The following is a 24,529-nucleotide window of genomic DNA, read 5'->3' on the forward strand; positions in this document are numbered from 1 at the left end:
TCAGACTGTATAGACTATTTTGATTTTCAGAACAGATATGGGACATTGAAACATAGGAATTGCCCTACTGGGTCAGACTCATGGTCCATCTAGTCCAATATGCCATGTCTGATGGTGCCCACTGGGGTGCACAAGGTGAGTTCAACAGGAAGTACCTCTGCACAGCCGACGGCCACAACCATGGCGGGTGGTTTGCACGCAGTTGGCCCTGGCAACTCACTCAATTCTCATTGGTGGCTGCACGGAGCTGTGTGTGTACCACTGTGACACACCCTGAGATCTTACCTCAGCTGGCATACTAAAGCTAGTGAGGGTAGCTATCTGCAACCACCATTAGCGAAAGGGTACATCTGGCCCTCAAAGTGCACTAAGTCTCCTCTTACAAAGCCAGCAAAAAAACTCCCAAAGGATACCATTGTCAGAAATGGTGCTGGATCAGGAAGAAGGTCATGAGCCAGTTTAAAACCAGGGGAGAGGCTTCAAAGGGCTGACAATGGAGGAAGTACAAATTTAAATAGTTTATTTCTGTTTGTTGAACTGAATCAGAAAGCTTAATTTCAACTCAGTTCTATGTTAAACTGTGCCCCCCCCCAAAGCTGCCGTGCCTTATGGGAGGTGTAATTCAAGTGCCTCATGAGGTCGCTATTGTCCTCTATGGGCTAGGCTCACCAGACTACATCTCCCATGGTGCAGCATCACCATGTAACTTCCATGAGGCACCATGTTGACTCAACCAGAGGGGAGACTGTGGTGAGTCAGAAGAGATGTAGTCCAGGCAGGGAATCTGCCCCACAGAAAAAATGGGGGAACAAGGCACCCAAACTAGAACCACAGAAGCGCGCGAGACTCAGATTAATGTCAAACTGACCCAAAATGAAATGTTTTGATTCAGTTCAACAAATCAAATTCTTTCATTTCAGCTTGACCCAACCCAAAACAAAATATTTAGCTCTGAATATCCCAACTGCAAATCAAAAAATGTCAGCATTTTTCCCAGGGAAAAAACTTCAATTTTGCTAAAACTACATTTTCCATCAATAAACATTTTGAGAGAAAATTCATGATCAGCTCTAACAAACATGCTTTTTAAATTGTATATGTCATAAAGAGAAGGGGAACATTGTAAACATCAACTCCTTCCCCCTAAAATAACAACAGGACAGGCAGTAGCTCACCAAGAGCCAAAATCTACTTTGGTCACATCCCTGCAGTCTCACTGCAGGTGTGTAACCAAGAGCAAAGTTTAGCCCCCCACCATCTAGGCTGTGAAGTAATTTCCTGGGCACTCATTGCTGTTGGGGGCATTAATTTCAAAATGGCATCCCCAAATCAGCCTTGCACCTATGTGCATAACCCTTGCCCACTCCATAATTTTATCATTCTGGGGGTTGTTTTGCTAAGTATGATGGAGAGAAAACATTAAATGTTCAGCCCTTTTTGGAGGGGAGATAAAGATTTCACAAAACAAGCCACAAACCTCATCATTCAACTCTCCATCAGCCCTTAGTTTTTCATCAATTAAACGGCGTGGAGGTGAAACCCTTCCAGCCACAGAGGGGCCACATAGGCCTGAAGCTCAGCAGTATCACTGTAGATCTGCTACGCACAGGCCCAGGAAGTATAGGGTTGTACTAGGGGATTCCACAACCCCTGCCCACCAGGGAGCCGAGTGCCACGTGAAGGGAGGTTGTAGACACATCTAGGAGTGCCGGGGCATTGCCACTGCAACTGCAAGCTGCCTAAATCTGCTTATAAACCTCATTTTGGGGGGCTCACAACCTGTAGTCTGTGGTAGTGGCTGTTTAGCTGGTTATGTTTTTATATTGGCACCTATCAATGTAATAACAGACAAGCCCAACTACACAGCCACCCACATCTTGCCTCCAACAACTCCTGAACCGGGCCCTGTGCAAAGTCCATTTACTCAGGGGACAAGCATTCCACACTTATTCATATCTGATGTTACTAGAAACAGCTGGTTACCTAACAAACCCCTTTGTGCTAACAAAGCGCTTGATGCTGAGGGGTGCTGAGGATCCACTACACTCTAGGAACTGAAAGTGCTCAGCACCTCTTGGAGTTAGTTTCAATAATGGTAAAAACGTACCCAAAAAGTGCAGCTTGGGAAAATCAAGTATTAAAAAACCTTTTCACAATGTCTGTAGAAAAATTCATCTCTGTATTTCTATCCACTGTCTCCTCTGAGACATGCCGTACGATGCAAGATTGAAACAGCTCCTGCTTGTCTATGACAGCAATGATCAGAAAATTACATTTTCATGCATCTTTAGCTATTCATTAATCTGACAGCTGCTAATTATTAAATCTAAATATTAGAATTAAAGAAGCACCAACAGGTTCCAAAGATTTATGCCTCCTTGCTTAGAAGGCAAGAGTTCCCCAGCCCTCTCGAGTACACATAGGGTATTTATTCCAGATAACTCTATGTGGATAAATGGTGCAATGTATCAGACTATTTAATCTCACAGATATTCACGATGGATCAGTAAGAGGACATAGCCCATATTCATCCCCATCTCCTATTTACAGATGATCTAAATGTGGGTCACTTATCTGCTGCCTAACAAACTGAGTATGTAGCTAAACAAAAAGATTTGTTATCCAAGGGACACAGATCTTTCTTTAGGCTCAATTATACATTCCTTTCTCATGGCAAGTTGTACCTGACTACAGAAATCACCCAGAGAAATCAGTGGCACTATTTGTGTAGTAAGAATGACACAACTAATCCTCTAAGCAGGAAACCTAAGAAAAATGTTAAACGCAAATTCTTTTGTGCCAATGTTTGTTTAAATAAAGCTAAAAATTTGATTCTCATCTCACAAAACCACAAAATAGAAGGTGTCCCATGACATATGGGAAATACCTGGTTTAAAACAAGGTCTAAAGATTTGCAAACAAGGCAAAATCAAGAATTCCACTGGCTTTCTTTGCTTCCTCCCCTCCCCCCAGCAACCTGCTTGTTTTTCTTCAAATGAACAAAAGGAGCAATTGCCTCTAGTAGACTTCATTTTTGTAGCTGCTGTCTTTGTTTGTCTTCAATGCCCATTAAAATCCCATTCTTGAATCTCAAGCAGCTGTTTTTAAAAAAATATATGTGAAAGCTTTTCGGATGGAAAAAAAGGGGGGAGCCCCCACAGGGAGCCAGGATTACTAGCTACAAAGACATTTAAAGACTCTTCCACTCTTTTCAGCATTTTATTCTTTGAGCATTTGACTCTATTGACAAATACTTTGGTATTTCAGTGACTAAAGTGAACTTCATAAAAGAGGTCATGATCTAGCATCTAACCATTTTCCTAAGATTCATGCCTTGACTTATAAGGAAAATCACAAATAACTGATGCAAATTGATGCCTAAGCAGCATCCTTGAAGTTATTGTTTTTAACAGTTCACAGACTTCGGTCACATGGAGAGATGATGTGTCTTAGGGATTTATGTCTATTATCATGAAAGCAAGCAGGTTAGCAGTATGAACTGCACTTTCCTCTCTCCTTTGAGAATTTATTGCCTGTTAGCTCTCTAAAAGTGAAAAAAAATGTAATGTGTTGGATTTTAGCTGTGTGAAAATACATTTACTAATTGCAACAAGTGAAAAGGCAGACAGGCCTTTTGTGTTTCTCTTTAAACATATTTTTCATACTTTGTCTTTTAGAATCCCAGTGTCATAGAACATGCAAACAATGGGAATCCGCTGTGTTTTCAATGGTGATTTCTTATTGCTTTGGATTCGCTCTCAAAACTAAGGGCATGTCTACACTTACTGTGGATCGACGCTGCAGTGATCAATCCAACGGGGGGTTCAATTTAGCGGGTCTTAGGTGGACCGCAATCGCTCTCCCATCGACTCTGGTACTCCACCGGAACGAGAAGCGTAAGGTAAGTTGACAGGAGAGTTTTTCCCGTTGACCCAGTGCAGTGTAGACACTGCAATAAGTTGACCTAAGCTACGTCGACTCCAGCTACATTATTCACGTAGCTGGAGTTGCATAACTTAGTTCGACTTAACCCCGTAATGTAGACAAACCTGCATGGTGTTGAGCAACCAACGTTATGAACTTCCATAGAAGATGAGGTGCTCAGCACCTCCCCAAATCAGGCCCTAATATACCAGAGCTATTCACACCTACTGACCACTAAAGAGACTGCTGTTAATTTTGACACACACATACCCCCAGATGGAATGCTCTTTCATTGTGTTACTACAAGGCAGCAGAGCATGCTGACACTCTTGATGCATTATGGGAAATTCAAGGAACAGTGCCAGCTGCTGTGTCACCTTTGCCTTGCGCACATCACTTGGGCTGTTCAGGGTGCCGCACCTACCATACATCCAACACAGAATGTTCACTGTACGCAAAGGAGGCAGCTCTACTGGAATGATGTAGCCAAAATACATCAGCAGCACAGTTGTCAAAGCAATGGAAAAAGTGTTAAGAGTTGGCTTCCCCTCTCTCATTGGGAAATGTCCCAGTAGGAGAGGAGGCCCTTGATGGATGTTGTCAGCCACTGCTCCCCCTCTTCTCCGATACAAATATTCCAAGTAAATTAGGCACTGATAAGAAACTGTCAATGTTTAGACATTTGATCTTGGTCAGAGTAAGGCTTTAGTGAAACATGGTGAAAGTCCAGTCTGCACTACAGAACCAATGTTTGTAACCACATTAGTGGAGAGTCTTGCTGTAACCAGGCACCCTGACGTATATTCGACATGCAGATAAAGCCATCAAAAAACCTTCCAGGATGATGAATCGCCATCTCCTCAAGGATCATTTGGCATTTCCAGTTTCCCTGAATGACCCCATCTTGAAGTTACAGCTTTCAAACCCGCATCCCTTTCAGCACAATGACGTAAGCCTGATGTGGGGGAGGATCATCTCTAGGAGCAAGAAAGCAGTTCAGTCTCCATGCCTGTTCAAGTCCTAAGATTGCTAATAAAGGGGAAATTATGGGGATTTTGTTTTTGTGGTAAGTTTTAGGAGCTACATTCTCAGAGCTGCAAACTGGGAGCCATGTGCAGTGCAAGGCAACAGTTTTATTGAATCTACTAACTCAATGCTGCATATTCTTATGTGCCAGTAGACTGAATTCTTTCTAACAACTGTCTAGATATCTCTTTAACAGAGCACACTTTAACAATATCTACAAATGGAACCATCAGGCTAAGACCACGAAATTCAACTGCACCGAGACCTCAAAACAGCCATCAGCTGTTGAACAGAAAGATCAACTTTCAGTCAACCTGAACTGGATTTGAACGAACAGCCTTTAGATGGAAGATTCCATGCTCCTGAACTAGTGATGGCCTTGCTTTTAGCATCAACAACTATGTACCATGAATGTACATGCAAACATCCAGCTTTAGGAAAGGTAGACTGCACTAGTAACAGATTTTCTACTATAGCCTGTCGTGTCCCGAGTCTAGGAATTTTATGTCATATTGTGCTCCAATTTGGACCTTGGGAGCTTAAAAGAGGAAGGGTGAGGAAAAAAAATGTTTTCTTCAAAAAATGGTTCCTGACATCAAATGCTGAACATAACAGAAGAGTTTTCACTGGAACCCCCTTCAACAATATATATTATATAATAAAACCATCACTGAAAAGGAGACCAACTAAATAAGAGATTGTTACAGGTATGTAGAGATTATAGCCCTAATTCAGCCTTTAACTTCTGTGGGACTGCTCATGGTAGAAGATCAGCATATATTTAAGTACTTTGCTGAATCAGGGCCTATGTAACTGAATTCAATTGTGTGGGAGTAGGTAGAATCTCTGCCATGTCTTTTTCATTGCTGCTCTTATTATCTTGTTGTACATAATATTTGTCCAACCAATCTGTCTATCTGAAATAAAGCTAAAGCATTAGCTTCCAGAATCCCTCCCTGCTCATTGCAAGGTTTCAGCTTCTGCCTAACAATCAAAGAGAAGGGGGGGGGGGGAAATCATCTGGGATTGCAGAGGAGAAAGCAACCCACTCTCTAACCCCCACTCTAAACACCAGCAAAAAAGTGTGAAGGGGGAAGAAAAGCTTAGGGAAAGAATGATGGGGAGACATTTAAAACAGAAATAAGGGCAACGCCTGGAGAAAGGAGATAAAAAATTAAGAATAACAAGGCAACGTGGAAAAGGAAGTAATCAAATAAATAAAAACAATAAAATCCTGAGGAAGATGAGACGTTAGGGAAGAAAACCAAGGAAAATAAGAGTGGAAAAGAGATAAAATAGCAACTGTGTGAAGAAGGGATTGAGTCATTTATGGAAAAAGAGAACAAATATTGAATTTGGAGGGGGAAATCAGAATAAAGGAATAAAAACTAATTCTAAAGAAATTAGTGCATATAAAAGAGGAAAATAATGAAAAGGAAAAATTGAGACTGAGGGAAAAAGAAAAATAAGTCAGAAGAGGCTATAACAGAAGGGAAAAAACTGAAAGGAAAAGGCTGGGAATGTGAATTATGTCCAGATTGCAGGAATTGCTGCTAAATGGAAGGTAAGGGCCAGTCTACACTGTAGCAGCTTTCAGAGTAGCAGCCATGTTAGTCTGTATTCGCAAAAAGAACAGGAGTACTTCTGGCACCTTAGAGACTAAGTTAAATAAAGTTCTCCTGTCTACAAAACCAACTCCTGGTTAAGCTACATGAGAGAATCCAGAGTTTTAACTGGAGCACCCAATCCAATAGTTGTTACAGCACAGGCTGCACCTTTACCTTCCACTTAACGGACACCTTTTATAGTCTGGACACTACTCAGAGGTGATAAATACATCCAAGTATTGAGGGCCAGCACAAGGCCCTGTGACTCTGTAAAGCAGGCTGTGTGCACTGAGGTGAATTTTATTCAGAGGCAGTCTCCTAAGATTCCAGACATTTATTTTGTTCTAACTAGGATATTTGAAATTTCTGAACCGCAATCTGCCCTTCACTCAATATCCGCACCACAAAGCCCCATCCGTGCCAAGAGTCTACCTGCTCCTGTCCCTCTGCCGCTCCCTTCTCTTCGAACCAGTCTATTCAAAATCCTGTTGCCAAAGTTATCTCCTACTCCTGTTATGTCCTTGAATCCATTCACTGACTTGCTATCTCTTGCTACATAGTCATCCTCGCGTTCAAAGTGTCTCCTTTTCCATGTGTCTTTATGGTGCCTAGCACAGTAGCTTGGGACCTTCGGGAACTACCGCAAAACAAACAACACACTACTTAATCTCATACCTACCTACATCCCTGAACTATTTTTTTCCCCTAATACTCCCTTCTTGCTCTCTACAGTACTCCAAATTCTTTCTTCTTACTGTTTTTTTCAGCCGCTCCTTAGCTTTTTTCCTTCTGGCTGGTGGTGAGAGGTAGCAGTAGTCCCAGTGCCATTTTTAGAGTGCGCAGCCAAAAATGGTGCCATAGTCCTTAGTGAGGATTCTAGCCCTGTCCCTTTAGGGCCTATCCTTCCCACACGGAAGCTTCCATTGACTTCAGTGAGGCAGGATCAGGCCCTCAATGCAGGCATTTTGCAAGCCAGCTTGTACATGGAAGATGAAGTAAATGCAAAGATTGATCATTTAGGTTCCTCTCTGACATAACAGGCAGAGACTAAGGGCGGACTGACTGCAGATGGGCAGAGGATCAGCACTATGGAGGACAGAACTAATGAACTAAACTCATCCACTGCTAAACTTATGAAAGATTCAGAAAACTGTGTTTTAAAGAGACAAAATAGATGAATTTGAAAATAGATCACAATGCAGTACCCTGAAAAGATTCCCAGGGCAGAGGCACAGAAAGAATGGAGCCCAAAGATCTCTGAGTATTTTGTTTGCGATGTAACTGGAGAAAATGGAGCACCAATTCAGTTCCCAGTACCACTGAACAGCTTATCTGAGTTCCTCCTCTTGATGTTTGTGCTCACAGGGCCATCCTCTGTTTTAGTTAATGTGACAGAGGCTAGCCATGGCCAGAACAATCTTTCTTACCACTCTGCAGAAGCCTCCTTTTTTAGCACAGAAATGGAAGGAAAGCTTCCTGAGTTTTAATGAGTAAGAAATGTCTCTGCAAATTACAGGAAAATAATTACACACATCCTCTCACATGGCTCTGCATGTCCCAGTTCCTATTTATAACTAAGCCACTACAGATCTGGATGACAGAAAATGGTTGCCAAGAAAATCAGGACATAGTTTAGCCATATGAGTTCTGATTTTTTGTGTGCAATCAATCTGTCCTATGATATTTCTAGTTTGTTCATCGACATATTAGCTAAGCACCATTATCTTTTTCCAGTCAGATTAATTCAGGCAGCTTGGAAGCTGACATACTGTCCCAAGTTAAGTATGTTTTGTCTCTATTACCCAAAACGCCATAGTTTATAACACCATGATTTTTGCTTTTTCTGCCTTTAACCGCAGTCAACGGGCAAAAGTGGCTGCATTTCAGAGTTGGTGTATGAAAGGAGTTCATATAGCAGAATGAAGGATGTTGCATATAAATATCATATATGATATCGATAGAGATCTGTGAAATGGGTATGAGGAGAGAAAACATATGATTGGCTGGTAAATGGTATGATGAGGGTAATTATCTGGTAACACCTCACAGATTGAGAATCTTTAGCCAGTTTTTGCCTTCCCTTAAATCATTTGTCCATATGAGATATGTCCATAAACCGCTCACTCCAAGCATGGAACATGAAGAAGGGAACAACCATCTCCAGGTCCCATGCCCTCCCCAACTCTCTGCTGCACCACAAACTCCAGAAGGCTTGAAGGGACTTTCCCTCCTTTCTCCACTAGAAAGACTTGAAAACTTTTCAATATCCACACTCAGTGAAGTATCCAAAGCTTTGCCCTGCCTTATTACAAAGCTACTAAGAATGAAATGAAACTTCCAGCTCATTTCTGACATTCCTGAGCAGTTTGGGTGCTGTGTATGTTCAGCTCCCTTGGACCCGGCCTCCTTGCATAAAGGTGTTTAACCATTAATTAAATTTTCTTAATTATATGAAATTCAGAGATGCTTCCAAGTTTTCCAGAGTTTGCACATCCAGAGCAAAAAAGGGTTGCTGCTGGAAGACACACTAACAAAAAGTCAAATTTAGTTTGACAAGCATTTTAAAGGCTTATTGGTTTGCAATAGCAGTTACATACTGCATACACCGTGCGACTTGAATTAGCCGTCATGGTCATTAGGCCCCTATTAAGATAACATCTGAACCTTCTCCCTAAACCTTTGTCCTTTGGAAGCATTTATCACTGGCTGCGTTATGGTGGCACCCGCTAGTACCAAGATCATTAAGATTTGCTCGGTGTTCCCCTATAAAAACCCTGCTTTCTGTGAGTCACACAAGGCCTCAACTAGCAAAGAGAATGTGATTTCATTAAAATCTGCTTTGGGTTGGGGACTAGACAAAGATGATATGTTTGCATATTCAGACACTAAGTGAGACTCACAGCAAAACCCATTAACATCATAATTAAAAAACATACTTGGTAAACTACAAGGACAATTAAAGATCAATACTATCCCCACTTCCTAACTCCTTATAGGCAATATGTCATCTACCAGGGAGTGCAGAATAGAGTACTTGCTCTACTTTGTTACCCCAATCACACATGCTCTGAGCCCAACATAAATTCCCACTGTGCACAATATCTTACACCTCCTTATACTGTTTTCTTTTTTCATTCTGGTGAAGCTCCCTCACTCTCTCCCCATTCCTCAGTGCTCACCAATCCTGAGCAAGATGCTGAAATGGATGCAAAGTGGTTTGTCCCAAAGTTAGGTTTGTTCCACACTGGGCTTACCACATCTATTATCCACACGCATTTGTCCCATGCCACAGAACTCCTGTGGATTCGAGGGTCTGGGAGACTTTTCGGCCACTTCATGGTCCATGCCAGAGAGACGAACATGGAATTGCTCCCTGTTGATTGCCTTCCGCAAGGTTCTAATTGTTTTGCGGAGTCTCTTCTCAGTCCTTTTTCGAGCACAGCTCAAATCACATGTGTCTACAAGGTAACAAGGATGAAAATTAGGAGCAGAGAACTTCAGTATAAATGACAGTTGCAAGAATCTTTGGTTTAAAACACTGGTCAATGCAAACAACTGAGAATGAAAACTGTGAAGCAGGGGTCAAATCTTTAAGGAGAACACCAGCAGGCCAGAAGAAAATGATCAAACGGACAATTTTTAATGATCTTAGAAACTAGGCATATATATCATACTTTCCAAACCAGTAAAATGAAGCTTCAAAACAGGAGATACTTTTTGTATTATTATTTTTTGCATAAAGATGAAAGTGAAAGAAAGAAATTAAGGATCAAACTGCAAGAAGCCCTCCGTTGCATCTTGGATTGTTCTCCAACCAACCTGTCACCTCCTGTTGGTTTGTCTCAAGCTCAAAGTCCACTGTGATAAACATTTCTTTAGCTGTCGTGGGTCTGCTGACGGCGCTGAGAACTTTCATTCCAGAGCTGCATTTTAGGTTTACATAGTAGAAGCTCTCCATTAATGAGTTACGATAATCTGTATTAACAAAATTAAAGGAAGCGAAAGCTTGGCCAATTATGTTACTGGACATTCACTACAGCTCAGTAAATATTTTGTTATGAAGACGGCTAGGGGACTAAATGATTAACTCCACATGCTAATAAACTACAAGCAACTGGGCTGGATCCTTGGCTAGTGTACTTTGCTGTAGCTTCAGTGACTTTAATGGACCAATAACAATTTACACCAGCTGAGGATCTGGCCTCACTGTGCATAAGGTACTATCCACACTGAGGTTAGAACCTTGCTAACGCTACCAGATGGCTTAAATGTAGCTGCCATTAGCAGGGTCCTCGTGCATCTTTTTTGGCCTGTGTAAACATATTAGAAACATGGTATTCCCTGCACAGAATGTGTTAGTCATTAGTACATTTTTCATTGGAAAAACTCTTGCCTGCTCTGGTCTGAGAGTGTGTGAAAACTATACTAGCTTACCACAGTTTTTCCACACAACTGGGCCTAGTCCCAGTATGCACAGGCCTTACAAAGACTATTGTTTAAAGTTTCCCTAAGGAAACAAGTTCAATTTAAGGAAACATTCGGAGCACATTTTGGCTCTGGGATAAATATATGTTCTTGCTAAGTGTGTAGTACAGATGATCACTCCTATTCTTTCAAAGCCAAACAAATTGGCATGCTGATTTGATTCTTCATATTCAATAAAGTAAAAGTACCTCATTCTGCATCTTGTTTGCATTATAAAGAATATTCAGAGTCATCTCAAACAGTGCCCTGTGGGCAGATTGCATCGTCCCTCTTGTTTCCAGCTGCCTTTACAGGTTTCCAGCTCATCCTTCCACCAGAAAGAAGCTGGAAACAAGTGGGAGGAGCCAGTCTCGCTGTGTACAGACCATTAGGACCTACTGGTACATAAGTGGAAGAGAAGAAAACCAGGAGCCAACCTTGGGGACCACAGTCACCAGAAGGAGAAAAGCCAGGAGCTTCTTCAATGTGGCATCAGGGACACAGTATGATCATACACGTCAGGGCCCATGGAGACAGAAGAAGCAGGAGATGTGACTGGGAAGAGGCATGGGCCATAGGATCAACAAGGCAAGGAGAGGTAGTCTGCAAAGTTCTTGGACTATTAAAATGTAGTCCATGCCATGAAAATGTTTAAGAATCCCTGAATTAGAGCATTAGCCTGCTTACCTTCAGGTATACATCCTTACCTGGTATTTTCTGTTGCAGACCTTCTTGAAACATCTCAGTCTTTTTCAAACTACATTTTCCTTCATTAAACTTAAAGGTTACACTTGTCTTGATGGTTGAGGTATCTTCTGAGAGAAACAAGAAAGTGTGACTTTCAAAGAGAAAAAGACTGAAAATACTAAGGCAATGTCAAGCAGGTCACTAAAATGACATTATAACCTGTAAAACTATCCATCACTAAAATGCTGCTTTTTGTGTGTGCAGAGCTGGCATCACTGGATACCAGTTTTCTTTGGCTGGTAAGTTAGTTCATAACTAGAACTGGAGTTAACAAGCTGTGATATATTTTATTTAACAAACCAGGAACAATAACAATCATAGGGCAAGGTCCTCAGCTTCACTGAACTCAAAGGAGATACGTCAATTAACACTAGCTGAAGATCTGTCTCTCTACGCTTATCTATAGTAGTATGCTTTATAAATTTTTACTATTCAACTAAAAAAGCTATATATGTTATATATAGCCAAAATATTTCCACCGGGGTGCCTCAAGAGAGGTCTAAATCCTCTCAGTCCTAAATCCTCAGCCCTACTGTTCACCTTAGCTACGGACCCTTTTCTGTATTCTCATTTGCAGGGCTCAGGAATGCAGGAGATGCTGGTGAAGCAGTGTGCAGACTTTGAGCAGGGTCACTGTGTGTGTGTTGTGCACACTCGGGTAAAGCAGAGGAAGCAAAAAAGAAGGTAATAAACTGATGGAGAGAACACCACAAAAACGGAATAATATACCCCTGTTTTACACTGCCCTACCAAAAGAGATGAGCCAAGTCATGCAGCATGTAAGTCTAGTAATTACCCAGGCAAGTAGATTCATTTGTATTTTGCTGTTTTTTCTTAAGCTGAGAAGAGCTGCCACAGGTAAGAGTGTAGGCGTCTTGCATTCCTAACAGACAGATTATACAGGCAGACGTTAAAGGCAGGATGCAGGCTATACACACAGACTGGGGATATCCACACAGGTTTTAAGACATTAGTAGTGTGCTGATCTTTATTCCCTTTTTAAAAAGGAACACTTAGGTAATTTCCAAAGTCAGAGCTTGGGGTAACTACCTGCATCTTTTTAAATAATCAATGTTTTAAAAGAGGTCAGGTATAAATGTGGCTTTGCCCTCTTGTTTGTACGTGGTCCTTAACCAAAGGCCGATCCTAGTTTCCTGTTCCCCTAGACACAGGGACTGGGAGTGCCGTGCAGGCAGCATGCTCAGATGCAGAGGATGGAGTGCCTCACATTCCTGAACTATGTTGGCCAGTCGTGGAATGCCACGGACAGCACTGGAATTTCTATCAAATCCTCTTCACCGAAGAAAGCAATGGTTATGATCTAGGGGATCTGAGGGTAGAGTAGTTATACAAGTCAGAAAAAGGGGGATTCCTGGGCTCTGGCAGGGACCTGAAAATACCTATATAAACAGAAAAGGTTTATCTTTTTTCATTACTTATTACAGGCTTTTACAAGAGTAAGTATTGTTATTCTTAAATTCTCTACATAGCAGCACATATTGAACAGCCTCATGTTTTGTTCTGTTTGGACTTACCAGAAATCAAATGGACCTCGGAGGGACAGTTTAAGATGCATTTATCGCTCCTATCGCTCTTTGTACAGGACAGCAATACTTTGGGTGATATATTATCAGGCAAGGACCCCTCTATCTCTAAACAGGATAAAACACAAACACTCATGGGAGAAGTAAAACATCGGCATTCACCATACAGAGAGACAGACTTGCAGCTACATCTGCCACATAACTGGTACCAAACTGCATCCATGCAATTAACATTCTGTACAGAGAGTAGGGGGAGGGAACTAAAAAAAAAAAAATCACACATGGATCAAACACCGTGTGTAATTTCCTTTCACGTAAAACTATCCCAGCATATTTTTTCATGCAGGAAAGCACAAAAGAGAACGAACGAATAAGCCTAGATAAAAGCACAGAAAAGAAAGCACCAAAACCCCTCAAAGTATCTCCTGTTTTTCACCTGTTTCAACCATGGCCATCATGTCTGACTAAAAAGTAAAGCAGAAATCTAATGAAGGAAATAACGATCCATGCTGATTTGTTGGATGGATCAAGATTTTCAGCATTGCCTTGAGCTGCATAGCTTTCAAGCACACCCAAAGTATAAATACGTCTTCTATGCACCTTACCGACACAGTCCTTTTTATTCCAGTGTAATTTGTGGCTGGAATGACACTGACAGTCATAATCCCCCAGTGTGTTCACACAGGTCTGCTGGCAGCCTCCATTGTTGATGCTACATTCGTTAATATCTAAAGAGGAGGGAGAAAAAGGCCTTTTAAAAAAATTAATCTAGTATCATTTTCACACAGTGCTGAAATCATACAAACGCTGCTCTGTATCATTTGGATCTGATTCTATGGGCAACTTTTGAAAATCGGACCCTATATGCGTCTGCATTCCCTACCACCCTTTGGCTGGTCAAAATGGTTTAGTTGTGTGTTGAATATGCTGCAAATTGACTGTTACAAATGTTCCAGCCTCAGCAATGTGTTTCAAAAGTTAACAGTGTATTGTTTATGGTTATTTATTAAGTTTGGAACAAAATCAGACAGTAACATACAAGATTCACACTGACCATTTTTCTTAAACGTTCAAATGCATAAATATGTTGCAATACATTTTATCTCACTGTTAATGAGTACACGAGGGCAATACTCTGCCGCATATCGATACCCCTTTAGGCTGAGTTCTTAGCCAATATTCAGGGCCTTGACAGGTTGCTTCCATTAGGGTGAGAAATCAGTTGTACAAGACAGGTAGTTTTTTGTGTGTCCATGCAATCCTGTTTAATTATAAAGAACATACACAAAGCCTTGTTTTCCTGAACATAGGGGGTAAGGATAGGAGGATGTTGGACCTCAGTTTCAGTGGGTTTAGAACCTGGAGCTGTAGGAGCCCTGGGTCTCTGATACTCCCTTGTCACCACCAAAGGAGATAGATGAAGATACCTCACCGATCCTGAAAGGTCAGGCTCCACAGGAAGACCTACCAGAATGCCCAAGGTGTGTGGTTGCCTGATTGGTTAACGCCCACTACTGAAGCCAGGAAGTGACCTTTATGGGCTGTCCGAGCACTGTGCACAGTCTCTCTCTGTTGCTGCTGCCTCAGACTCTGCTGTTGCCTGTCTCCTGTGATCCATATCCAACTCCCGCTCCCAGCTCCTGCTCTGCTCCTGTACCTGCCCCTGTCCTCGGTTCCTGCCTTGCTCCTGCTCCATGCCTAATCCTTGCCTTGTCTCGGCTCCTGCCCTCATGTTTCACTCCTGAACGTTGGCTACCAGTTCCCAGTTCCAACCCTGGCTCATCTTCTGGCTACCAACTCCGACTCGATTCCTGATTCTGAGTCTGGCTCTGATCCTTGGCTAAACTCCCAACTCCAGCTCCACTCTGACCACAAGGTCTGATCGCCTACACGCTGGTTCCTAAGACACTGGGTGCAACACCAAGCAGTTTCCTGACTCGTGATTCCCAGACAGTCGTGTGACCCAGGTCCCAAGGAGCTGCTCTCTCTCAGGGTCATGTCTCAGGAGCTGTCTCTCTGCTCTCTCTCAGGGTCATGCTCACAATTTCTTCTCTCCCACTCCCTTTCTGTGGGCTCGCTGTAGCTTTCTGCCACCAGGATTTCAACAATTTCCATCCCACCATCAACCTCAGCCTGGACCAGTCCACACAAGAGGTCCACTTCCTAGACACTACAGTGCTAATAAGCGATGGTCACATAACCACCACCCTATACCGGAAATCTACTAACTGCTATACTTACCTACATGCCTCCAGTTTTCACCCAGACCACACCACATGATCCATTGTCTACAGCCAAGCTGTAAGATACAACCGCATTTGCTCCAACCCCTCAGACAGAGACAAACACCTACAGGATCTCTATCAAGCTTTCTTAAAACTACAATACCCACCGGTGAAGTGAAGAAACAGATTGACAGAGCCAGAAGAGTACCCAGAAGTCACCTACTACAGGACAGGCCCAGAAAAGAAAGTAACAGAACGCCACTAACCGTCACCTACAGCCCCCAACTAAAACCTCTCCAGTGCATCATCAAAGATCTACAACCTATCCTGAAGGACGATCCCTCACTCTCACAGACCTTGGGAGACAGCCGCATCCTCGCTTACAGACAGCCCCCAACCTGAAGCAAATACTCACCAGCAACCACACCACACAATAAAAACACTAACCCAGGAACCAAACCCTGCAACAAACCCCAGTGCCAAGTCTGTCCACATATCTATTCAAGGGACACCATCATAGGACTCAGCCACACCATCAGGGGCTTGTTCACCTGCACATGTACCAATGTGATATGTGCCAGCAATGTCCCTCTGCCATGTACATTGGCCAAACCGGACAGTTTCTACGCAAAAGAATAAATGGACACAAATCTGACATCAGGAATTATAACATTCAAAAACCAGTAGAACACTTCAGTCTCCCTGTACACTCAATAATAGACTTAAAAGTGGCAATTCTTCAACAAAAAAACTTCAAAAACAGACTCCAACAAGAAAGTGCAGAACTGGAATTAATTTGCAAACTGGACACCATCAAATTAGGCCTGAATAAAGACTGGGAGTGGATGGGTCACTACAAAAACTAATTTCCCCCTGTTGATACTCACACCTTCTTGTCAACTGTTTGAAATGGGCCCCCTTGTTTACATTGGCCTCATTAGCACTACAAAAGTGATTTCCACTCCTTCTTGTCAACTATTGAGAACAGCCCACTTTCACCTTAATTGAATTGAACTAACCCCCCACTTGGTAAGGCAACTCCCATCTTTTCATATTGAAAAAGATGTGTATTTATATCTCCCTACTGTATGTTCCACTCCATGCATCCAGTGAAATGGGTTTAGGCCATGAAACCTTATGCCCAAATAAATTTGTTAGTCTCTAAGGTGCCACAAGGACTCCTCATTGTTTGCGCTGATACAGACTAACATGGCTACCACTCTGAATAATATACAGGGAAGCCTTTTAGTAACAGACACCAAAGGGACTGCTATTTTTCTCTGTTATAATGGGTGGTCACATAATGATGTACAGTTAATATGGAGGAACTTTTGTGAGGATTGATATTCTGCTGGCCATAAATGGGTTTCACTGCATATGACACAACACAGTATCCTGCAATATCCTGAACAAAACTTATTGAATTAAGTCAAAACTCACTGATTTTAGGAGTTTATTCTATTAAAAGTGCCAATGATTACATACTATTGAGGGACTGTATGCATTTCCATGGGGGGAAGGAACCACAGCACTCCATGAAGTAAAAGCAGTGGGAGATGGTCAGGCAAATTCACAAAGGTTGAATCATGTCAGAGGGCTACCACCACTTGGCAAGAGACTCACATGGTTCAAACTGGATTCTCCAGAGAGCAGCAGACAAAAGGATTTTTGGATAAATAGCCTGAATTAAAACTAACTCAGGCCCTTCTTTCTGATCCAGCAAATGGACAGGACCTCAGTCCAACGAGGATCTCCAATCCTTAGGGAAGGGTTGGAAGGATTTGAGCCCAGTGAGGCCCCATAAGACTTGGGTGATGGTTTTCAGCTAAAGCTGTGATGAACCTGTGCCCACAGGAAAAAAACCCTATCTGGCACTGGAAGGACTCATTACCAGCCAGAGCTCTTATTGGAGTGTGGGATGATCTCTGATGAGCTTATTGGCATCCATGTAAATTCTTCTATTGTTTAAATAGGTTTTCTCTGTGATGCTTTTACCTTAAAAATAAATGGGCTTGCTTAGAAAGAGCTGTGTGGTAACTTAACTGTGTCGATTACACCGTGTCCCATCTCTGAGGAGAGAAGTGAAGCAGGCCTGCTTAGGCAGCCTGTCTTTTGCTGGGGAGGTCACAGTATAGTCAGGGAACTGTTGGGCCTAGAAGTACCCCATCAGAAGGGAGAGAGATGCAGGTCTCCACTCAAGAGAGGCAATGGCTGCAGAGTTGGAAGCCTGAGAGCGAGTGCCCTGGCTGGACCACAGAGGGGAAATACAAGTGAAACTGCTCTGAACTTTGATAGCAATGTTGTCATATTTTTGTCTCTCTCTAGCTGGGCTCAGTAGAGGTAGAGGTTGGAACAACCATACTCAAAGATGTTAAACCAAAAAGTCTTAATTGGCATGTTTGCAGCATGCAGCTCCTAGGAAGCCAGGTGGGCAGTCTCACCTTGTGCTGGCTACTCTCACGGTCATTATTCCCAATGCTATATATATTTTTTCTCTGCCTGATGCAAACACAGGTCTTCCCACCTGATCTCTAACACGCACTGCAGAATCACATGCCATACCTATGAAACACATTTCTCTTAGGCCTTCATTCTTCTCCCATTGACTTGAGTGGCACAGGATCAAACCCATAAACAGGAGTTTCTATGTGAATGGTCAAGTGAAGCTATTTCCTGGAAGTGATTCCACTCTCACTGGAGCAGCATCTTTGTGAGTTTCCATAACAGCAGTGTTCATCCATTCTCCTGTGTTCCCTGTTCCCACTCCACAGGGTAATGATGTGACTGCCTACCCTGAGTCAGGGGTGCATGTAGGGTGACCAGATGTCCCGATTTTATAGGGACAGGCCTGATATTTGGGACTTTTTCTTATATAGGCACCTATGACCCCCCCACCCTCTTTGTCCCGATTTTTCACACTTGCTATCTGGTCACCCTAGGTGCATGGTACCTTACTACCAGTCAGTATGAACAGGGGTGACAGAATCAGGTCCCATGTTAATAGAAGGATGTTCATATAAGACTGCATTAAATACAAAGGGGAAATTAATTTGGTCCTTTTGTCCACATTGCAAAACTACCACAAAACTGATTATCTGTCTCTGCCCAAACAAGGTCTAGGACTGGAATGGCAGAGATGTTGCAGGTCAGGAGGGGAAAATGGCAATACTGAGTGGGGAAGTCTGCACAGCAACTGCCTTCATTAGACAAGACTCAAGCCAACTGTGATTAGTCCCTCATATTAATAAGCAATGAGGTTGGGATTTTCAAAGGAGACCTCGGGAGTTAGATGCCCAAATCTCATTGAAATGGGTGCTGGGTATCTAATTCCCTTAGGCTCCCCTGAGAATCTCAGCCTAAATTCATCCCCATGGTTAGAAACACCCAATATGATGCAAAGAAGAATTGTGAACATGACAACGTATTTGCATCATGGTCCCCAAGGTCAATCTTGCACCTTCTGCCTCATATTCACATATGCCTATCATTGAACTGAATTCATATATGTAGTCATATAAGATCTTGCCCATGTTTCACATGAAAATAGCTTTGTTTTCATTTAGTGTCAAATAACTCAGGCTGCTTCATATGAATGTTCTGCAAGTTTCCTTGCTTCAGATGTCAGATCAAGGTCCATGTCAACATATTGGTCTCTTTCACTTAGGGTTTCTTTGGAATCAGAAGTAAACAATTTAGGGCCAAATTCTTAGCTGGTATAAACCAGTGTAACTCCATGACTATAGTGGAGCTACGCCATCTTAGACCAGATGAGGATCTGGCCGTTAGGCTTGTTGGTAATGTGTATTTATTCTAAAGGAAGCCTGCAAAATACTTAACATCATAATTCATTTGAAGCCTTTTCTTACAAGTTTTCAATTAGCATACAGAACTCCACATGAAATCAATGGGAATTTTTCATGTGGAAACACTGTTGGATCATGGCCTAGAATCTACGTGTGGAATGCATCTGTTTGTTCTAATGGTCCCTGTTGCTTTCCAATACATAGATGGTGGGGGTGGGAGGGAAATCATTTAAGCAAAAAGACATAGTCAAGGATTGTGTTTCATTTTTGGATGGGCTCCCCTTTTGAAAAACTGCCTGGAAAAGACAAAGGATAAATTTGCTGTACAGGGTTTTAGACATATGGATCCCATTGATGTTAATGAGCGTTGCTCCTTCACTCTGACAAACATATACACTAGTATCTTTTTATACTCACCTCCGCGTTGCTCCTGCACTCTGACAAACATATACAAGAGTATCTTTGTATACTCACCTCCACAATGCGTGAAGCCATAGAGAGTGTATCCTTTGTTACAACTACACTCAAAAGAGCCTGGATGATTGATGCACGTATGGTCACATGTCCTTTCAAAAGAACATTCATCAATGTCTGTAATTTTTAAAAGGATACGTTAGTGTCTCTTGGCTTGTCAAGGAAGCATTTATAAGCTAGCAAAGTTGGATGTAGAGACACACAGCTTTATATGACATAAGCGAATTCTTTTAAAGCCATTAGTCTGTAACATATTGAAGTAACAACTTTTAAGCGAGCAGTTAGTTTGCCAAGTAAGACATTTCTTGGCAAGTGAGTAAACGAGGTTATATTTTTAATAGTAATGTTTAAAATAAATATCTGCAAAGTTCTCTTCACTGCAGAAGACTGTCGGCGGAAAAAAAAATGCTTCTGCAAGGAAAGGCAACGCAAGAGTCAGCAGGAAAAATATTTTTAAAGTAACTTTCTGTTTCCTTCTGCCTTTGACAAAACTGGGAGGCCAAATATTTACCTCAACTGTGCATGCGCAGTGCTTGTTTTAGATCTGTGTTCGGCCCCTCACCTAGCAACTGAAATACCTCTCCCAAAGGCAATAAAGGACAGGAAGTGTTGGGAATTCGTGCAGGTGAAAGGCATCAGACTGGTACCCCTAGAAACCCAAATGCTCTCCTTTGCTATACAGAGCATGGGCTTCTGCGGAAGCTTCCTCCACCCAGCCCAAGCAGTGTGCCTCAGTGCAGCTCTGAAGGGACCATCACGTGGATCTATTCTTCTCTTTGTGGAACACCACCGGATACATTTATCAGTAGGCAATAGATGCATTACACTGCACATCTTGGGCTTAAGCTTTGTATGCCTTAAGCCTTTGTCTTTAATGCTGGCTAGAATGTCTGCTTCATCCAGCTGAATTTTTCCTGGGCATTTTAATCATTTTGTATATTGTACATCTTACCTAAAAAAGCAAATTCAGTGTAAAGGCCCAGTTCTGCTCTCACTGAAGTCAATGACAAAGTTCCCATGGATTCCATGGGCAGCAGGATCAGAGGCCCTAAATGTTTATTATATTATCATCAAAAATACTCTATGTTGCTATAAAAAAATATTAAACATGATGAGGCTTATTCTGTTCCCATAGAAGTCCGTGGCAAAACTCCCATTGACATAGATGGAAACAAAATTGGAGTCTTACCCCAAATTTGCTCTTTAAGGGATCAGGCCCAAATCAAGCTACATCAAGTTTACAATGTTCTAGAAGTGACAGAAAAAACATAGACAAAAGGAGATATAAATCCTTAAAATATACATTCATAAACAACTTCCATCAGAAATCTTGGAAATCCTACATTTCTCCGGCAAGTTTGCTTTGCATAAATATTTGTCCTGTTAAGTCTGACCTAAAAAAAGATTAGAAATACCCACACTGGAGTGAAGTTTCTTTCTTGATAGTTCCATTTTCTGCCAATCTCTATTATTTTCAGATAACCATTCAGCATACAGTGAACAACCTTTCAAACAAATCTCCCACTCTGATATCATGGCAAAGGCTTTGATTTTTAACAGCAACTTTAGAAAGAAGAAATCCAAAGCATGACAATCACTCGGGAGTCTACCAGCACCTCATTACTTCAGTAGGTATCCAAGCCAGTCTTATTTATTTTACTTTTTTTTGCCTCCCCATGCACATACCTTGACAAGACTTCTCATCAGTCAATAATTTAAATCCTTTTTTGCAGCTGCAATCAAAACTGCCAACAGTGTTTTTACAAAAATGATCACAGCCTCCATTGCTGGCCTGGCATTCATCAATATCTGTAATAGAAAAGTGATTAGCAAAGAAAAGGAACATCTTTGGTGTCCTTTCGTTGGTAGATCCCAAAGACATATACATGTTCTATGCATGAAAAAGCTGGACGTGACTGGAAAGTTCATGTTGTCTGAAGGGAGAGTCCTGAACAAGATTCAATAACTAAATCACCTTGAACTTCAGGAAAATTCAGATTCAGAAATGATCTTTGCAGTTCAGGCCCATTTCTGTATTATTTCCTTTAATCTAATATATTGCTATCAAATTCACATTCACTTGAGCACACACATACAGAAGGGCTCTTTCTTATCTCATATGATTAGAGAAGATAAAGTCATTCATCCTTCTGGAAAGCCCTTAGAGCCTTAAACTAAGCTTTTCTCTTTAAAGGTCTTAACTTTTTAAAAATTCTCTCTCTTCCTCCTCCCCAAAGTGCTTCAGTTACAGACAGAAGAGACCTATTGGGTCACCTTACCCTGCCCACTCCTGTGTCAGATTGTTGAGTTCTTTGTCTAATTCTAAATGAGTCAAGCAAAAGGGACTCCATCACTTTGCTTGGCATGAGTCTAAAAGACCTCACTCTTGGGAATTTTATTCTAACATGTGACTTACATTCTCCTTTCCTCGTTTTCAACACTTTATTTCTTGTTATATCTGCTTGCCCCAACATAAATAATTCCACACCTATCTTCATATTTAAACCTTTCAAATGCTTGTTATAATATCAGGCTGACAGTCTGATCCTCCATGGAGATATACGCCTGCAATAGCCTGGATGCATGCCTTGGCTGGTGGACTAGAGGCTACATTTACCTCCATTGTACCATCAGTGCATTGCTACCTCCTGATTAGAAAAAGAGGCCATACTGGAGATCGGAAGGGTGTCAAAGGCAAAGCAGAGATACTTTGCACTCACATGCTCCATATCTAGGTCTGGTGCAACAGGGACCATGTGCAAGGGGACTGTGCAACTCTCCCTGCCTTCCGTGTTTCCCTCGTGCTCTCCAATGCCCAGGTAGATACACATTGGCTTTTTCTCAGGAATGTTTCAACTAGTTTCCCTTTGAGATTAGTGCACTTGCTGCTAGGTGTTTATACAGGTATGTTTCCAAAACTGCAAAATCTACCTTTACATGTCTTCCCATCAAACTGGAGTGTAAATCCGATGGGACAGCTGCAGTGAACTCCAGTCGAGGTGTCTTTACAAGTGCGGTCACATCCACCATTATTTACAGCGCATGTTTCTAACACAGAAAAAATAAAGCTAACATTTGTACAGAAATGTTGTAAGGGAAATAAAGTAGCATGTGGTGCTAGCAGTGGCCCACTCCATTTCTATTCAGCTATATTGTATATTTAGAGAAGGAAGAAAATATCTACATTCCTTGTATCTTTGCCTGTCTGCCTAATTTATGCATGTACCAGTTTTAGCAAGATGTCTGGCTGGAGATAGGCAACCACCATCCCTCCCCAAGCCACCTCCAACTTGCTGTGAGGCTTCCTCAAGGGTCTGTCCTTCTCTTCTCCCTGTATACCTTATCTTTGGGAAATTACATCCATAAACACAAATTAAGCTACCATCTCTATGCTCTCTCTCTGCTCCAGACCAGTCTCCTTCTGCCCAAATTAAAATCTTGGCCTGTTTCTCCAATATCTCCTCATGGATGCCATCAGCTCAAATCAACACGGCTGATAAAGAATTCCTAATCCTGCTCCCTAAAACTCTCTCCGCCGCCTTCTTTCTCAATCCCTGTAGAGAACATCACCATCCTACCTGTCAGTCTGGCCAGTAACCTGGGCATCATCTTTGACCCTGCTTTACTTCCACAAATCTAGGTGTCAGCAATCAGGGCCTGCAGCAGAGCCAGTCTCCCAACAAAATGATCACAGCTGGCCCGACTGATTGGAAGAATCAATCGATTGACTTTTAAGACCAGCAGCAGATCAGTGGCTGCAATAGCTCCTGTGCCTGCTGGTTCCCAGCCCTGTTCCTGCCTCACCTCATCCAGGTAACCAAGTTATGACTCTTGGATCTAATTCCTGACCCCTGAGTTCAGCTCTGACTGTTGGCTCTGGCATCTGGGAGCTGAAGAACACCTGCAGTCTGCCAAAGAACCCCATAAACACCATGCAGACGAAGACTATCAGGCTGACCCCAATCTGGCTACAGGGGACAAAGTGTGGCTCTTGACCAGAAACTTAAATCAAGCCACCCATCCACCAAACTAGACTACCAATACCTGAGCCCCTTCAAGATTATAAAATGGGTGAAGCCAGTGGCCTTCGGATTATAGATGCCCAAGTCCTTAAAGATCCGTCCTGTCTTTCAGATCTCACTTTTAAAGCCCTGTATCAAGAACCCATACCCAAACCACTTCAATCCACCACCCACAAAAGTCCACAGACAGGAAAGTACTTGGTCCACTGGATCCTCAACTCTCAGTGAGTGAGGGGAAAGCTCCAGTACTTGGTGGACTGGGAAGGGTACACTCCGGACAAGCAGTCTTGGGAAGCAACAAAGAACATCTATGCCCTGGACCTATTATGAGAGTTCCATTGGAAGTACCCTGAGAAACCAGGCCCCAAGTCCCCTGTGAGGCACCTTCAAGGAGGGAGTATTGTCAGGAATCAAAGTTTGCAGCACAGTCGGTCTGGAAGCAGGGCCTGCAGCAGATCCAGTTCCTGGGCAGCCTTGCCTCCTTCCAGGTAACTCAGTTCTGATCCTTGGCTCTGATTCCTAACCTCTGACTTTGGATTTGCCTTTTTGCTCTGGCACCTGGTTCTGGCATCTGGGCTCCGACTCCTGGGTCCAGCTCTCACCCTGGGCTCCAATTTCTGGCTACTGACTCCTGTTATAACCACTAGGAGTGACTTGTGCTCTGATCATTAGATCTACTCCGACCACTAGGCA

General features: G+C 42.4%; 1 protein-coding gene across 1 annotated transcript in view; it reads right to left on the reverse strand.

The window, feature by feature from the left end:
* Window positions 1–24,529, reverse strand: part of SCUBE2 (signal peptide, CUB domain and EGF like domain containing 2) — a 63,885-nt gene that overhangs the window by 14,943 nt on the left and 24,413 nt on the right. Inside the window, 9 exon segments of the mRNA XM_073347526.1 lie at window positions 9,812–10,015; window positions 10,377–10,532; window positions 11,729–11,836; window positions 12,565–12,651; window positions 13,304–13,420; window positions 13,918–14,040; window positions 19,815–19,931; window positions 21,501–21,623; window positions 22,746–22,862. Coding sequence (XP_073203627.1) covers window positions 9,812–10,015; window positions 10,377–10,532; window positions 11,729–11,836; window positions 12,565–12,651; window positions 13,304–13,420; window positions 13,918–14,040; window positions 19,815–19,931; window positions 21,501–21,623; window positions 22,746–22,862 — 1,152 coding nt within the window.

The sequence above is a fragment of the Lepidochelys kempii genome, chromosome 6, assembly GCF_965140265.1.
Source record: "Lepidochelys kempii isolate rLepKem1 chromosome 6, rLepKem1.hap2, whole genome shotgun sequence".
Classification (NCBI taxonomy): domain Eukaryota; kingdom Metazoa; phylum Chordata; order Testudines; family Cheloniidae; genus Lepidochelys; species Lepidochelys kempii.